Raw genomic sequence first — 17,689 nt, 5'->3', positions numbered from 1 at the left:
TCAGTCATCTACCAGACGGCCGGTGTTACTGACCAATAAGCAAACACACTTGGGAGGATAATTACATACATCATGAATGTCAGTTATCAGCGATTGGTCAGAGCTCATTTCAAAGTGCAGTGCTTTTCAGTGCTCCATGTGGTCTGGTAAAATCAGGCTACTAAAGCACCTGTCACAATGGCGTTTGTATTTTTATCCACATTTTTATCCGTGTTTACACTTGAACAGATACAAAAATACCCGCATTTAAAAATATTTGCATACGTGTCACCAACACCTGTACTGTATGTGTCTCCATTTGACTTCATGCCTTGTTTATGGGCCTGATGTAGTGTTTTCCCAGAACTTTTCTCCAAAAGTGAAAGCTTATGATGTCTTGTTGCGCATTGTAAAACAGTTGGGAAATGGTTTGTCATATTTAGAGAGTGGGAGATGATATGGAAAGGAGGCACTGCATCTGTATGCAAAACTCCCCTTTATATGCTGCAAGTGAGGCTTCACATCAAGGAAGCACTGACAGCTTAATTTTAGTCTGTGTCATGTGTCTGATCCGTAATCCTGGAATAGCACTTTGAGGCTTTTGTTTCATTTTTTTCTTCATTTGTGTTTTCTTAATAGGCCTATTTGTTTAGGCATTTTGGTCAAAGACATACTATAGCACACTATTTTAAAATGTAGTAATGTGACTTTACTCAGTGGGCATCACACAGTTCTTTTTTGCTGATGACACCAATGTCCTGGAAAGTGTTGTGTGCCAACGTCATTAGCCATGTATACTGCCTGGACCATTTATAGCGGGTGCAGGGAACCCACACAATGGACACTTGTGTGAAATCTCCAGACCACAGTCCGGTGTATCAACTGACCTGCTGCTGCTGTCCGATGACTTTTATTTTGAAGCAAGAGTCACATTCACTCTCTCTAGGCCACCACAATGGACACAGACACTCAGAGGGAGAAGAAGCTGCTGCTGCTGCTCTAAGTCGACTTCTGCCTTCTGTTAGTGTAGCCAGGAGGTTACAGATAGAGCTGTCTGCTGTAAATTACTACCTCCCCTCCCTGCAGACTTTTAATCAGCACATGTGAGTACAGTCTCTTTGTTTACATTATTATGCCACAGGAACGGAACTGTTATTCAAGACTTAATGCAAAAATTGAATGCTTTGTGTCTGTGTAAAAAAGTACCCCATGGGATATTATTATAACTATTCAGAAATTGGCTCTGAATAGATACTGCTTTGTAGACTTGGAATCAGAAAGTGCACTTCACCAAAACCTCAATTTATTCAAGTGCTGGCTGGGTCAAATAGTGTCTTAAAGATTCTAAAACGTGTACTTGACACTTTGAATACAAGGCCAAGTTTTAATCCACCTTAGATGAGTAATGGACTGGCAATACAAATAATTTGATACCAACCATGACTTTTTTTCAAGGATCAGTTTTGTAATTAAGCCCTTGTGTCTTGTGAGTTTCAGATCCAGATCACCCCCAGTTACTGGCAAGCTTTGCGGACATGAATAACATTTCATGACGCTGCAAAGTAGAACACATGGTGACACTTCTTTGCAGTGACACGTTTTTTTGTGGTGACACGTCTTCGCGTCCAGCCTGCCTTGTAAGGGTGCCATGGAGTCTTCCACAGAGGCTAATGATTCACTGCAGGAGTGCACAGGCAATGGGTTACATGGAGCAGGTGAAATTGTACAGGAACAGGCTGAGGAGCTGCAGTCAGTGCAGCAGGAAGACGGAGGTCTCCCCTCCCACTCCCACTCCCCCTCCCCTCCTCCCTCTCCCTTCTGCAATCACGAAGAGGAAGTGATGACAGATAGTTGGAGAGGACACAGGAAGCATGTGTTCGTCCTGAGCGAAGCAGGCAAGCCTATTTACTCTCGCTATGGCAACGAGGAAGCGCTCTCGACGACGATGGGTGTCATGACGGCACTGGTGTCCTTCGTCCAGAGTGGGGATGACACCATCCGCTCCATCCACTCAGGTATAAACATACATGGCCACCAGTCACACTGCACAGTCACACTTGAGTTATTCTGAGTGCCATACGTATGTTCTTCATTTACTGTATATCCTGCCAACAGCCATGACGTATCTGTTGCCATGACCTAGAAATGGTAGAAGTGAAACCCTCACAGCTTTGTTACTGTTAGTGGTTTCATACATTGTTTTGCTTTGACGCGCCTGACACCTAATTGAAGATATCATACACTGCATTTGTACTTCCTCCTGCAGATGACCATACAGTTGTCTTCATGCAGCAAGGCCCTTTGGTGCTCGTTCTGGTATCCAACAACAAGCAGTGCGAGCATCAGCTGCACACCGAACTCCTGTACGTGCACTACCAGATCGTCAGCATGCTCACACAGGCCAGCATCAACCGCATCTTCGAACAGAAGCAGAACTACGACCTGCGTCGCCTCCTGACGGGCTCCGAGAGGACCCTGGACGGCCTGCTAGACCTCATCGACCACGACCCCAGCTTCCTGCTCTCTGCGGTGCAGTGCGTGCCCCTGTCGTCTTCCCTGAGGGACTCCATCAGCCAGGCCATGCAGAGGGCCACCACTCCCAACTTGGTCTTCTCCATCCTCATTGCCAACAATCAGCTGCTCACCATTGTCCAGGAGAGGATGGTTCTGGAGGACGCCAGGCTGAAGCCCATCGACCTTCTCCTGGTGCTCAACTTCATCACGTCCTCCTCAGCCTTCCACGGAGGAGAGATCTGGACGCCGATCTGCCTGCCACTCTTCAACGCCGACTGCTATTTCTATGCCTACGTGGCCTTCCTGGACCCTCCCGCTTGCACAGTGTGCCTTCTCCTCATCACCACCGACCGCAATGCGTTCTTCGCTGCGGCAGAGTGCAAGAGGAAGATCGAGGAGAGCTTCAGGGCTCAGAATGTTCTGGCTGACATTGCAAGGGCTGAGTCCTACCATGCCAGTCAGGTTGGCGTGCCAGACCTGAGGCACTTCATGTACATGCCCTTCAACATTCCCGACAAACACCACCAGCTGCCACAGTTCACCAGGTGTGTAGACTACATAGAGGTTCATGTTACTACATCCCCATTAAACCAACACTAAGCAGTTTTTGCTTTTGAACACTCTGCAGGTAGAAAATGGCAATGACTCTCATTCTAAGTATTTAAAGAGAGAGAGAGAGAGAGAGAGAGAGAGAGAGAGAGAGAGAGAGAGAGAGAGAGAGAGAGAGAGAGAGAGAGAGAGAGAGAGAGCCCACTTCTCCAAACTTATGAAACGTAGCTATAGCCCACAGAGGGTGGCAAAGTGAATACAGAATATGTGTTTTACCCTGTTGTGAGTTGAAAAACCACAATCCAAAGTAATATATACAAATAATGTATTATGTAACACTTATAAGGTTAAAAACAAACTCAGACTTAGCTGTGTTTTAAAAAGTCTGGTCTATGCAAATGGACTAAAGTAACTAATGATGGTTTTGCATTCCAAGTTGCGTAAGCAACATTTCTAAATTCTGTTTGTTCCGCTGTGTGACTGTCTCGGGAATAATAACTTTGCAAATAATTCAACCCCTTTTCGAGTCACCGATACTCTGGCTATTACTTGGCATCATGGTGCCAATAAAAATCCCACTTGCCTTGCAAATATTCCATCATTTGTATAAACAGAAGACTACAGCCTGTGTTTATTGCCCATAAAATTACCCTGTGTGCCTGTTAATGCAAAAATGCAAGTAAATACATAGAGTAGACTGAGGGTCCTTTGTGAGTCATAGTGTGCTGAGCTGTGGTGCAATGGGAAACACATGATGCTGGGAGACAGGCCTGAGGTGAGAGGGCCTTAAGGCTTCTTTTGTTCTGCCAGGCATGCAGTCAGGACCGCTGCAGCTTTGGCCAGGCCCAGGATAAAGAAATCTGAAATGGTCCCCACACCCAATACATACATTATAAGAGCACCAATTTCTGGGCCCTCCCTCTCCCTGAGCCCGGGACAACAGACCACTTTGTCCCCACCTGTCGGCTGCTAGACATGCCGTATCTGTGCCTGGGCACTTTGGCATCACCAAGACAGACTAGTGCCTTGGGAGCTCAGCTCACATGCTGTGTGTTCGAAGTGTCTCACATGACACAATTTGGCTGGGCTGTTTGTCCTAAACAGTAGTCACTATTATTTCTCAGACGTGCTATTTACAGAAAAGCCCTCAGTGTGCGTGTGGTTTTTCTTTCTCTTTCAGCTCGTTGATGGCGGAACCCTATGTGGGGCGGGAGAGGACAAGGCTGCTTGATCTGTATAGAAACGTGCACAGCCGGATACACAGCACCACGCCACCACTGAAAATCATCTATCGTGTTTCAAAGAAGGAAGTTTTATTTGCTTGGGTAGGGGTCTTTAACACTGTTTTACTAACTCACTCCTAACTGTTTGCCATGAAGTGGGTTTCTTCAAAAAGCAAAAAACTTTAAATAACCTGAAAAGGCTATTGAGTCTGTTTGTCACAAGTAGCCTGAGAACATGCCAGTAATAAAATGGAAAATTAAAATCAATTTTTGTTTAGCCCAACTTTTTTGTTTACCACTTTTTGCAGACTACAGAGAAGTTTGAGCTGTATACCTGCTTTTGCCCTTTCGTGACGAAGGCATCTGCCATCAACCATGTGACCAAACTACTGCGATGGATTAAAAAGGCAGAAGATCGACTTTTCATCCGTAGCCCTCCAAAGTACTCCACCGTACCCAGCACAAGAACAGGAGGCTCCAGTGATAGACACGGCGGCTCCAACAGACAGGAGAATCCTGATGGAGGCCTTTCTCTCCTATAAAACACTGTCTGGACTGCCAACACATATAGGCCTGTCACAGACAACCAAACTAGGCAATTGCCTAGGGCCCCCAGCTGAAAGGGGACCCTCAGGTGTTATGTACATGACAGCGACAGCAATGACAACTTTGTGAGTGAGGCAAAACCTAATGACCGACAAGTGCAATACTTCTATAAAAATCTCTCTTAAGGGGACCGCTCCACAATAATTTCAAGAGAAAAAAGGGACCCCAAGTAAGCCTTTGCATAGGGCTCCCAATTAGGCTACCAAAATTGTAATGGCCCTGAATACATAACATCAGAAGTTTTGAGCAGAATAGCGAGTGATTGATTCAGACAGGCCCAGGAAACCCAGTTTTACATGAAGCTGGACATGTGAGGTCTGGAAACCAGGGCTGTAGTCAAGTCCACCTTTGTAGAGTCCAAGACCAAAATAGTCAAGTCCGAGACAAGTCCGAGTCCAAAGACGTTCGAGTCCGAGACGAGAGTCCAAAAAGACTTGAGTCTAAGTCAAGTCTGAGTCACGTGCCGGTCAGTGTTAAACAATGAAAAGGATGAATATCAGTAAAGCGTATGTTTGAAGGTAACCCATATGCCATGGATGTGAAGACAAACTTGTATGTTGTTGGATTTCAAGCTCCAGTCTAGAATTTATGGTAGCCAATGTTCTAAAACAATATGAAGACAGACCCAGTCGAGTTCAAAAGCTTAATTTGGCAAGACCAGTGTCCGAGTCCAAGACAAGTCCGAGTCCAATTGATAGCGAGTCCAAGACAAGTCCAAGTCCATAAAAAAACGGACTTGAGTCCGGACTCGGACCGAGTCCGGACTCGAGTACTACAGCCCTGCTGGAAACTGGAAATGTGAAAGTGAAGGCCCACTTGGGAAACTCCCATTGTATTGTTATTGCAACACAGCACTTCACAGCTCAAAGTGCACACTGCACACAACCCAATTGCATTTACATTTGTAGTAGGGCCTATGCCTGACCATGCAAAGGGGTAGCCCAAATGGCCACCAACTTGGCGAGTCAGGTAGGCTATCGAACTGTCAATCCTTGAGCTAAGACCGCTTACACATGATATGCAGGTTTTTCTGAATTAATTCATGATGGAATTATCTGTATGATTTTATGGTTGTATATTGCCATATCATTCAAGCAAATAAACCAACTATGTGTCCAGATGTTAAGTTCATCATGTGTGAACTGTGGTCATTCTTGGCCTATTCATGGTGTCATTTCCAAATAGAGTAGCCTAGCTATTTTTTCCACAAATGTTAGGCCTACCCTACCCATTTCAACGACTTGACATTGCATTGTACTGTGTGGTTTTTGTTTTTTGTTAGATTGAAGGAGTAGCTAGGCCTATCCAAAGTCGTAACTCCATCTGCAGGACAGGTGCAATCATTACAATCAACTATCAGTGTTTACACTGGAAACTTCAGGCTTCTGTGCAGTGATGTAGCCCACGCTCCACCTCTGTTAAGCGAATAGTTTGTACACTGAGATATGTTTTTATACAGCGAACAAGACTGAACAGTTGATGATTAGTTCTAGCTAATTTCCATCACATACCACCTCACCCTGACTTGACCCTACGCTAGGACCAATCGCTCTCTGTTCATTCCCGAACTCCGTCAGTGAAGATGGCGCAGGCACTATCGGAAGAGGAGTTCCATCGAATGCAGGTAATCGAGCTTGTAGATAAGTCATCTTTAGGGGTTGTGTGTTTGCAATGTGTTTAGGTGAATGTATTAACCTGAGGTTATATGATGATTTTCTGCCGTGGTCTTGAAAATTAGCATGTCGATACTCGGAGGCCAAAACGCCTTGGAATCTCGTACACAGTGCTGACTGACGGCGAAGGGAGGGAGGTGGCCTGACAAGCTTGTGATGATGGTGGCAGCCTAGGTAGCTAGCATTGTAGATGGTTATCGTTGACAACAGATGACTGGTTTTGGACGCCAGCAAACTACACATATCTTGCATAGATTCTCTTGCATTGTTGTCACAAAATAGTGGCATCGTTCTGAATTCATGATGTAAAGCATATTCACAGCCAGACTACTTGCTGACTTGCTAACCAACAAGCAGCTCCATGGTTGCTCATTTCCCCCATTGAATCCTATGCCTGATATGCTAGCCGGCTACATACTGTCTCATAGTGACTCATTTGCACTGATCACACAAATATGCCAGAGTGTCATGCTGAATAAGGGTAAATATATACTTCCCCACCTGTCCAACTACCTTAATTGACACATTAGCACGCCAAGGGAAGGATTTTAAATGGGCACGTCTGATAGTTTGCTAATGAAACAAGGCTAGCTGATTTCTTGTCAGGTACATGGAGGCTGTTCAGCTAAGCTAAAGTTAGCCATCTAGCTGAGAGCTCTGCTGTCTGTTTGTTGACATCCTTGGTTATTTGAAACCCCGTTAAGACAGTTCTAGCACCGCAACAGACACTGTCGCAGTTAAGTTATCCTCGCCTATTGATGCTTTTGAACCTATTGATGGCATTTCTGAAAACGATGATGAAATCACTTCTGCCTTTCACCTGAAAGATGCGGATGCACCCAAATCAGTGCCTGGCTGGTGGTTCTATTTTGTCCATCCAATTCATTCATTCATAAATGTCATGCTCTGAATAGACGTGTGTGTATTACTAATGCATGTCTGATGCGCAGTTGTTTGAGTGAATTTGGTGTGATTGTCCTCTATCCCATGAAGCATTATGATAAGGGATGGAAGTAAACAGTAACATGCATTCAGAAACCTCACATAAAAATATCATTCTTTCCAATTTGCATGCAGGCTCAGCTTCTTGAGCTAAGAACACAGAACTATCAACTCTCTGATGACCTACGAAAGAACACAGCCGGTAAGGAGTGAACATTGAGAGTAAATAGAATGGGAGTGAATAATGCAGCATAGTGTTTCGCATGTCATGCCTCATTCTGTGGCACAGCACTACAAAATAAAAACCGAACACCACAAATTGATTAACAATGGGGTACAAGCTTTGCACTTTAAACTGGCCCCTTTTATTTTGTGTTGTTGCTTTTTGCCCATTGCTCTACATACTGCTACTTGCTCTGTGGGAAATGCTGATATACTACTATACCTTATTATCAGAGCAAACATGACTCACTCTCCTAGACGGTACTTAGGCCTAGCTTTGATTCTGCATTTCATTCAGTAGGGTTTGTACAAACAATACAAGCTGAATAAAGCATACAGTATACTTTGTCTGTAGGCCTAATGTCTTTGCATTTCTTTAGCTTTTTTCCCTTTTGCTTCAGATGCCCGAAAATATCTATGATCGAAACGTTGCTCCCAATTTTGCAAACAGTGTGCAGATCCTCTCCCCCTTGTACTTCAGATTTTTTCCTACCAGAATCCTTGGTGTTTGAAAACTGGCATAAACAAAACACACATTAGCTTTTGAAAATAGACATTTTCTGTACGTCTGGTTGCTTACAATCATGCTCTCACTGTGTTGTAGAACTCAACAATGTCAAACAGAAGACCTCAACCTTGGAGAAGGATTATATCAAAGCACAGAAAGTAAGATATGCACCGCTTTATGGATTCCCTGAACTGTATACTTATGATTCGTTTACCCTTTTAGTTACTTGATATACATTTTAAAGACTGAAACCATATGCATCAAGGCCTCAATATAATCACTGTTTCACTCTTGAGGCATCATGGGGGCTCCAGCAATTGGTTGATAGAGTGCACATCTAGGACTTGAGATATTGAATTATGCTTATGTTAATCTATTTTGTGGGTTGCGTAGTCTAGGTCAAGGGTGAATTAGTCTAATGTGGTAATCAGGTCAGCATTCAGTAATGTCCCTCAAGAAACCTTGCAGGCTTTGTTTACTTTTCTTAGATTCTATTCTGACCATGGCTTTATATGTGTTTTTTTCCCCACAGGCACTGAACAAGAGCAAGAAAGCTCAGGTAAGGCTGTTTGAGAACTTGGCATAGAGCTGTTCTAAAAATGCCATTTTAAAAGTTAATGTCTGTACTGTAAGTGCTGGATGTTTTGTGTTGAGTGTTATGCTGCAGTTGTATGCACATTCAGGACACATTTCCTTCAGGACAAAATTAATTAATCATGAGTCTTAATGTTGAAGAATGTAAAATAAACCTGATAACTCGGTGAATGACAAAATGAGGATCATTGATGTCATGTGTCCTTAACAGCTTTTTCTGGGTGTGCTGTACTTCACTCTGAAGAGCAACCTTAGCCTACAATGTCATTGGAAACATATTGAGTTTCAGCAGTCTAGCAGTTACCATTAGTTGAGTGTAGCTCTTGCCAAGTCTAGGATAATGTAGCTAAACACTGGACTCAAAGGTGTTATCTGACAGCATCCATTAATATCTGCAATAATCTGCACTGTATGATATTTTATTCCATAGTTAGGCGGCATGAAGCCTTGTAGCAAACCTAAGCAAAAATGACTCAGTTTGTGATACAGTATTACAGACTGCTCACTTGTTGCTGATATCTGCAGTTCTGAATTCTGAATTAAGATCAGATAGGATTTTCATTTTTTAAAGGCCAACTTCCGATAAAACTCAGTTTTACTCACTCCTTTCGAAGATTGGACGGTCACCCCAAGTTAAACTCACTTGCAAGGCTCTCATAGCGGTGCGTCAACTCTCCTGGCTGTGTTTCCCGGTGTTTCCCAATTTACATAAATAATGCAGAGAAACGAGCGAATCACGAAAGCCTTTCTGTGTTTCGTCACGTCGAAAGAAGGCGTTGCCCACTAAGGTTTATATCGACCCATTTATCTAAAAACATGTCGAGTAATTTTTTTCTGCTTGTTTTCAAAACAAGCAACGTCTGGTGGCCCGAAACATAGCTTAGCTTAGCTATCAGCTGGTTGCTACTCTCAGGTACACACACAGCACAAAGCCTCATACATAAAGCCTGCTCACTCCGGTTGCTCCGTGCCTGCAGCTCGCCTAGGGGTCGCTGTCGAAAGAGCACAGCCCTGAATGGAGCCTGCACGCCTCCGTTGGCGCCCCTATAGTGCAGTACCACCCGGGGAAGTGGCGACTCTGTTTCCCATTACATTCTCTCCAAGAACTGGAGGACTGAGCCAATCAGAGACGCGTTTCTTTGAGAGCAGGAGGAGTGAGCCAATCAGAGACGCATTTCCACGAGAAACACGGAACACTCTCTCGTTTCTCCACAAGCCACCTTGCCAGCTTGCAAAAACGTCTTGAAACAAAGCAACCAGAACGTTTTTTAAAACAGGACCAACGCGTAACACATTCAATAACAATTGGGAACACGGCAATATTAATTAAATGACGTTGAGAGGCCATCTTTAATGTTGAAGAATGTAAAATAAACCTGATAACTCGGTGAATGACAAAATGAGGATCATTGATGTCATGTGTCCTTAACAGTTTTTTCTGGGTGTGCTGTACTTCACTCTGAAGAGCAACCTTAGCCTACAATGTCATTGGAAACATATTGAGTTTCAGCAGTCTAGCAGTTACCATTAGTTGAGTGTAGCTCTTGCCAAGTCTAGGATAATGTAGCTAAACACTGGACTCAAAGGTGTTATCTGACAGCATCCATTAATATCTGCAATAATCTGCACTGTATGATATTTTATTCCATAGTTAGCAAACTATTTATTCCTTGTAGCAAACCTAAGCAAAAATGACTCAGTTTGTGATACAGTATTACAGACTGCTCACTTGTTGCTGATATCTGCAGTTCTGAATTCTGAATTAAGATCAGATAGGATTTTCATTTTTTAAAGCTTGGGTTGGTACATTGAGTGAAGGCAAAAGTACAGTAAAAGATAAAGTGCATAAATGTGTGTTTGTGATAAGCTTTCCCTGCCCTGATACCCCCATGATTATATTCTGATAAGTTCAACTTCAGACGGAACTTGATTGCTTAAACTGTTTTTCTTTTTTTTTTTTAAAGAATGCCATGCTGATATTGTGTTACCCTATGGACATTAGCGTTGCAAGGATGTGTTAAATGTGGAAACCCTAATTTTGGCCTAAATTTGGTCATCTAGTAACAACTAAACATTGTCATGGCATATTCAATGTTACGAAAGGTTGACAAAGTCGGACAGAAAGCATTACTCTTGGTGTTTGCGAGCGAGGTCAGGGAGAGGGGAATAACGTTCACTTTTGCAAACTTTTTGGATTTGCATGTTGTAATGCTTTACTGTTATTTTGTGTAATTGCTATAACAAATGGCATTAGAAATGATTTGCCGTATGGACTCATACGTTACGCAACGCTATGTGATCTGGCTTGACATTGTGAAATATGTAGCTCTAGTTATTATTACATGGAATGTTTTTTTGAGACGAGATGGAATGGGAGGATGAAAGGGAGAAGAGTGTGCGTTCTGTTCGCCAACATGCTGTGTAGACACGGGTTATCTAGTAACAACCAAACATTGTTATGGCATATGTTTCAATGTTACGAAAGATTGACAAAGTCGGACAGAAAGCATTACTCTTGATGTTTGCGAGCGAGGTCAGGGAGAGGGGAAAACCGTTCAGTTTTACAAACTTCAAAGATGTTGGAGTTCGCTCTATGGAAAAGTTATGGATGTGTCAAACGAAGCTAGGATTTGTACTAGGAATATCACTCCGCGGCTGTCAAGCTTTCAAACCGGAACACAAATTGCTGATGGTGATCAAACATGATTGCAATGTTGGTTTAATTTCAAACTTCATTCTATCAAGACAAGTATTTACACTTGCAGTCTGGCATAATAATGGGGTTGTTTTGAATGTTGTTGCAACTGGATAAGACTATTTTTGGGGGCAGGCTACCCATTTCCGTTCACTTGCGCTAGCTTAGCAACATGGATATGAGAATTCACAAGGACTGCATGGAATGTGAAAAAAACGTTCTGGACACATTGTTTACACCCTGGCTGACTCGGAAATGAGGTCTGGTGTCCAAAATCCCAGAGGTACACTTTAAGATAGACCGTGCTGCTTTTGGTCCTCATGTGATCAGTGTTCACCTTTCATATTCAAATAAATGCAGCTCACAGGCAGTGTTAAACAATGTTAAAGATGATGGTATATTTGCTCAGTGGATAAAAGCCTTGTGTGTGTATGTCAATATTGAGGAGAATTAAACACGAGGGCTTGTTGTCATCATTAAAAGGATTGCTCCTCTGCCTCGTGCTGCTTGAACTTGGATCTGTGACTGTTTTCTTTCTTTGATTACTGAGGATTTTATACTGTATGTCGGGTTAATTCTGATATGTGGAGGCACATACATTTGTCTTGTGTTTCTCAGAATTCTTTCCAGGTGTAGTGCTAATATTGTGGACTGTGGTGTTTTTTTGTGTGTGGCTTGGATTGTGCTCTGCACTGATCTTTTTTTTGATTGACAGTGATGGGAGTGCATCAGGATGTGTGTCAGTCATCCATCTATCAACCACAGTGTGGGCTCTGTCTGGAGTCTATGTGGAGCAGTGATTGCCAGTAATCTTGTCTGCCATTAGCTGTGTTCAGGGGTAACTGTCAGTAATCAGGTCGGCCATTGGCTGGCTGTGTGCCCCTTTGCAGGAAGTGGAGGCCCTGCTGAGCGAGAATGAGATGCTACAGGGGAAGCTGCACAGCCAGGAGGACGACTTCAGACTGCAGAACAGCACCCTGATGCAGGAGCTGTCCAAGGTACTGGAACTTGAAACCCCCCCTTACCCCATCCTCCGAGCCCAACACCCACTCCCTGCTCTATCCTCTATACTCAATCCCCAGCCCCCAGCCCCCTTTAGTCACAGCTAAGGACAACAAGCCCTTCTCGCGTTTCCCTCCACGATGACATAATCACTGAATAGCCTGCAGATGTTTTGAATGAGCAATTCTTGTGTAACGGCATCATTTTTACAGTTATTACACGTTTGGAAGGTTTTACGTAACATGCATAATGCATAATATCCCTATGCAAATATGTGCTGCAAATATAAGCATATTAGCTTGCATTTGGATGGGAATTCATACCTGTTCATATAAACAAGATGTGAATGTATATGCTGTATGTTCATGGATTTTTTTCAAGAGCATATAACACTGGACTGAAAACATATGCCCAACGTCAATGAATGCCAAGGCAATATTTATCTCCAGCCTTCTATTTCACTGTTTGATCTCCAACACCTATAAATCCCTTTGTATTATTCTACAACCTCCAGGCAATTGTATATTTGGCACACACTCTGAATATAAATCCCTTTGGTGTGTGTGTGTGTGTGTGTGTGTGTGTGTGTGTGTGTGTGTGTGTGTGTGTGTGTGTGTGTGTGTGTGTGTGTGTGTGTGTGTGTGTGTGTGTGTGTGTGTGTGTGTGTGTCGTGTGTGTCTTCTGTGTGTGTGTGTGTGTGTGTGTGTGTGTGTCTGTGTGTGTGTGTGTGTGTGTGTGTGTGTGTGTGTGTGTGTGTGTGTGTGTGTGTGTGTGTCTGTGTCTGTGTCTGTGTCTGTGTCTGCATCTGCACATATCCTATGTGTGTTTTTTTGGTTGTTTTTTTTCCCCCTCAGCTCTGCTCCCAGATCGAGCAGCTGGAGCAGGACAACCAGTCTCTGCGAGATGGCAAGGGCCTGCAAGCCGCGGCCCCCAGCCCCACCACCTCCTCCCCGGGGCCCACGGACGGGGAGCTGCTCCGGCTCCAGGCTGAGAACGCCGCCCTGCTGAAGAAGATGGCAGGTACTGGACCAGCACAGAGCACCTGTGCCTCTACTACTAAGTAATTGAAAGGGCTACTGTTTTCACTGGGTTTTCTTTCACACAAACACACTGGGGACTGGATAAGAAAAGCTAAATGTGAAGATGGGAATTCAGACGGCCTGGGGTTTGTGCAAAGGTGTGCTTTGGTTGAAGAATAAATAGTTGGAGGAGAACATACTAAAAGCCATTCAGTGGCTTAAATTAAAAGGTTATTGAGTCAGTCTGATTTATTTTTTGTACACAAAAGTACTGTAGCAAGTTTGACTTAGACTTAGACTTCATTATTGCCCATTAAACTGTTTGGCATACAGGCTGGGGATATTCCACATATACGGTTTACTTACTTGCCCTGGGGTGTTGGCTTTCAAAATCTCCTGTTAGAAAAGTCACATGACTTAACAAAATAGCACGGTGACTTATGAATCAAGCATTAACTTAGTCACTAAGCCACCATCTTGGACTTTGTCCCACAAACGACCTGACAAAACAAAAATCACTTACTCATGCAATGTATTATTTTTTAATCTTGGCTAGAGCTGAAGGACATTTCTGTTGACATTCAATATGTAATGAGGAGTGTGTATGGTGTCATGGTCAGTGTAGTCAACAAACATTGCCATTTATTGCACATTGGGACATGATTCATCAGGTGAGCAGTCGTCTAATAGTGCAGAAGCAATGCTTTGTGTAAGACAACTTATTGTTGAAATATGGATAACCAGTAGTTAAATCTCGCTGCAGTCTCACGCTGGAAGCCGTCTCACAAGTAGCAGCGCATATGACACATTTTGTATAGTCAGATATAAAAGCGAGATTACTCAAGTTTTACTAGCAAACTTGAAGTCCTGAAAATATCTCATTGTCTACTTGTTGCTAAGTATATCTATATAAAGCTGGGCTTACACTGTGCGACTTTTGCCACGATTTGCCACGACTGTCACGATTTTTTGTGAGTCGGGCCGATTGCTTGCTCAATCGCAGGTAAATCGTGAGTCTCGCATTTTGTAGTGTACATGGGGTAACGACAAGCGATTCCACCTTGCGATCGTGCAATCGCAGGGTCGCAAGAAAATCAAAACTGTTTGAAATCCTGGTCGTCCCTCGTGAGTAAATCGCACAGTTAAAGCAGTGCTACGACCCAATTCGACACTACACATGCACAAATTGATAGGGCAGCGTAATTCGCCCTTGAGCACGTCCTCATCTCCACCTCAGGTGCGCATGTTCCCTCCTCTGCAGACACGGGAAACATGCCTGTCGTGTCGCACAGTGGGGGCATTCTGCTCGCATCCGACTGTCGGCTCGTATAGTGTGAGGACGTGAGTCGTGAGATATGAACTTTTTAAATCGTTAAATTCCCTCGTGCAGTGTGAGAAGGAGCTCAATACCCACGATTGAAAATATCGCACAGTGTATGCCCGGCTTTAGTTGTTGATAAGTGTATATATACGTTTTTGACTCGTCACTACTGCTTATAGTGGAAGTCTTCAACTTTTTTTAGTCATTACCTTGAACCGTCATGGGTTTCTGATAGTAGAACATTAAATGGATCGTTAAAAAGACAAGTTCTCTAGCTCCCGCCAAAGCCTGTAGCCTTGTTAACATAATTTCTGTGTTCTCTTGGTTGGCTTAACCAAACAGGTTCGGGGGTGTGGATAGCTGCCCAAACACACGACTTGGTTGACATTTTGGATGATGGGACAGAATTTTGAATACTTGGGAATTGGGAATTGTGTGCATTTAGTGAGTGCAGATTTAGTGTTTTTTTATATATATATATATTTTTAGGGGATTTTATGCCTTTATTTGACAGGACAGGTGAAGGTGCTGACAGGAAGCGAATGGGACAGAGAGACGGGAGGATCAGGAAATGACCCCGGCCGGACTCGAACCGGGGTCCCCGTGGGTGGGCATGCAAACCCAAATGTGGGGGGCTTAGATTTAGTGTTTTTTAACTTTTGGTGTTTTGACAATTCACTGACAACTTCCAAAATCCCAGAATTGAGGCTTTTATGTATGTCAACAGGAAAACCTACTTGTGTTCCTATTATGGACTGTGCGAACTTCCTATGTATTTACTTTTTTTAAACTGTGGGGATAAACAGGCATGGACTATTTTAACAGTTAAACATTTAGCCATGTAAGCTGTGGGGCATTGGATCCACACACAGACAAACGCACAAGCGTAGCAAAAAACAGAATTGTTAAAGTGCTTTGAGTTATCATGATAAATGGTCTGCGACCCGCAGTGGTGGAGTATATCTTCTCCCCTTACTCCGCTCCCGGGGGCCAGAACAGCAGTGTTAGCTCGTAACATATGGATCGGTTCGGCTGTTTAAGTCTGCCTCGAGCTGTTTGGCGGTGAAGAATGGCCAGTCGTTTCATTGGGCGATTTTATAATAATGTGTTAATGATTTTGGATGCGCTGCGACTGTGGTCTGGCGTCTTTCTGTACAATATCACTGCCAGACATTGGCCCTGCCGTGTAGAGTAAAAGTAAGCAGTGCCCTGTTAAAGAACACTATCCACTGAGGCTATAAACTCTACTGCTAGATACAGATGGCTGTTAAAGAGGGGGGGAGGGAGAAAAGACAAAGCCTTAAACTTTGAGTTTTGCTGCAGTACGAGAGAGATAGAGGTAGAGGGAGAGCGAGAGGTAGAGAGAGAGATAGAGAGAGAGAGAGAGAGAGAGAGAGAGAGAGAGAGAGAGAGAGAGAGAGAGAGAGAGAGAGAGAGAGAGAGAGGAGAGAGAGAGAGAGAGAGAGAGAGAGAGAGAGAGAGAGAGAGAGAGAGAGATAGAGAAGCCAATTTATGACCTTCCTTAGTCAGCACCCAAAATGCAGTAGCTCTTCCCCCACGTGATAGAGGCCATCAGTGATTTGTTTGGGAGATGGTTGCATTGCTATTTCTGTTATTTGTATTCAGGGCTATTAAATAACTTTTTTCATCACAAGCCTAAGTGGCTGGTAAGTTTTCTTTTCTACCAGCCAAACTGAATTTTCACCAGTGTTTGGTTAGTTGGCTGGTGTTAATTTAGAGCCCTCCTTGTATTCATATGTGTGCTTATGGTCCTTGGTTAAGGTTTGTTGATGTTCAATTCTCTGTGTTCGTGTGTCTGTGCGTGTTTTCCACTCAGCCCTTCAAGAGCGCTTGGAGAGCCAGACGAGGAGCCCACGGGGATCTGAGGTCACTGACGGCGTTGCCACGGTGGTTGATGGTGCTGCTGTGGACAGTAATGGGCTGCAGATGCACTCAGACGCCACAGGGGGCGCCAGCACAGAGGATGGAGAGAGGCTCGTGCAGGTGAATGGGCGAAAACATACAGGGTCACCAAAACCAAATGTCTGTAAGAAAAGGCTGAATTTGAGATGTATTGTGTTCATGTGTATCATCCAGAGATGAACTATTATACAGCGTTTTGCGTTTTTATTATGAAATGTACAGTGTTTGTCCGATATCCCATCCCCGACATTATGTCTGAAGTGTAATGTATGTAATATAATGTCCGTCATAATTGGATTCGTCTTGTGAATTTATAATTCTTTGTATTCTAAGTATTTGTCATGCACTGTCATACTTATTTTTCCTCAGTAGCAGAAAATGATTCAATCAGTGCAATACACAGATGGGCTGGTGCACCCATTTCTCAGTTTATATTGTGCTTAAAAAAGCTTGCAGGCTTAATTGGGTTTGTTTTGTTGTTATCTGCCTGTCTCTGTCCTTTTGTAACCCTTCCACCATTTCCCTTCTCTCTCTCTCTTCCCTGTTCTCTGTTCCTCCTCTCTCTCTCTCTCTCTCTCTCTTTCTCTCTCTCTCTCTCTCTCTCTCTCTCTCTCTCTCTCTCTCTCTCTCTCTCTCTCTCTCTCTCTCTCTCTCTGTCTTGGCTGCAGGCGGAGGGCAAGTGTGCCAGTCTGGAGCAGCGGGTGAATGAGCTGAGTGGTGAGTTGAGGTGTTTCTCTCTTTCCCTGTTCCAACTTCTTCAGAGCTGAACACAGGAGGCAATACCCACAGAGATCAGCCAAGCCCTGTTTCTTTCTTTTTGTTGTTGTTGTTTTTTTTGGCTGGAGGAGGTATCCTTCCTCTCTCCATCTCACCTTCTCAAAGAGCACCTCGGCTCTTGTGACTTTGGAACTTCTATCCC

At 43.7% G+C, this 17,689-nt stretch overlaps 2 protein-coding genes across 3 annotated transcripts in view; both read left to right on the top strand.

Annotated features, from left to right (window-relative positions):
* Positions 1–1,747: 1,747 nt before the first annotated feature.
* On the top strand, positions 1,748–5,178 carry mon1ba (MON1 secretory trafficking family member Ba; the record flags this gene model as incomplete). Its single annotated transcript, XM_063209462.1, has 4 exons — positions 1,748–1,994; positions 2,246–3,038; positions 4,223–4,367; positions 4,574–5,178. Coding segments are annotated over 4 exons (1,419 nt in total), but the record flags the coding sequence as incomplete, so codon positions are not given.
* A 1,081-nt stretch (positions 5,179–6,259) lies between these two features.
* gripap1 (GRIP1 associated protein 1) overlaps positions 6,260–17,689 on the top strand; it is a 102,916-nt gene continuing 91,486 nt past the window's right edge. For both annotated transcript variants that reach the window (XM_063208710.1, XM_063208709.1), the window contains exons 1-8: positions 6,260–6,495; positions 7,622–7,688; positions 8,313–8,374; positions 8,749–8,775; positions 12,396–12,503; positions 13,362–13,527; positions 16,685–16,851; positions 17,439–17,487. In XM_063208710.1, the coding sequence (XP_063064780.1) occupies positions 6,454–6,495; positions 7,622–7,688; positions 8,313–8,374; positions 8,749–8,775; positions 12,396–12,503; positions 13,362–13,527; positions 16,685–16,851; positions 17,439–17,487 (688 nt within the window). In that variant the 5' untranslated portion in view covers positions 6,260–6,453. The remainder of the gene's footprint in view (positions 6,496–7,621; positions 7,689–8,312; positions 8,375–8,748; positions 8,776–12,395; positions 12,504–13,361; positions 13,528–16,684; positions 16,852–17,438; positions 17,488–17,689) is intronic.

This window comes from Engraulis encrasicolus, chromosome 10, assembly GCF_034702125.1.
Source record: "Engraulis encrasicolus isolate BLACKSEA-1 chromosome 10, IST_EnEncr_1.0, whole genome shotgun sequence".
In the NCBI taxonomy this organism is placed as follows: Eukaryota; Metazoa; Chordata; class Actinopteri; order Clupeiformes; family Engraulidae; genus Engraulis; species Engraulis encrasicolus.
The sequence above is the reverse complement of the archived record's forward strand: the minus strand, read 5'-3'. Positions and strand labels throughout refer to the sequence as shown.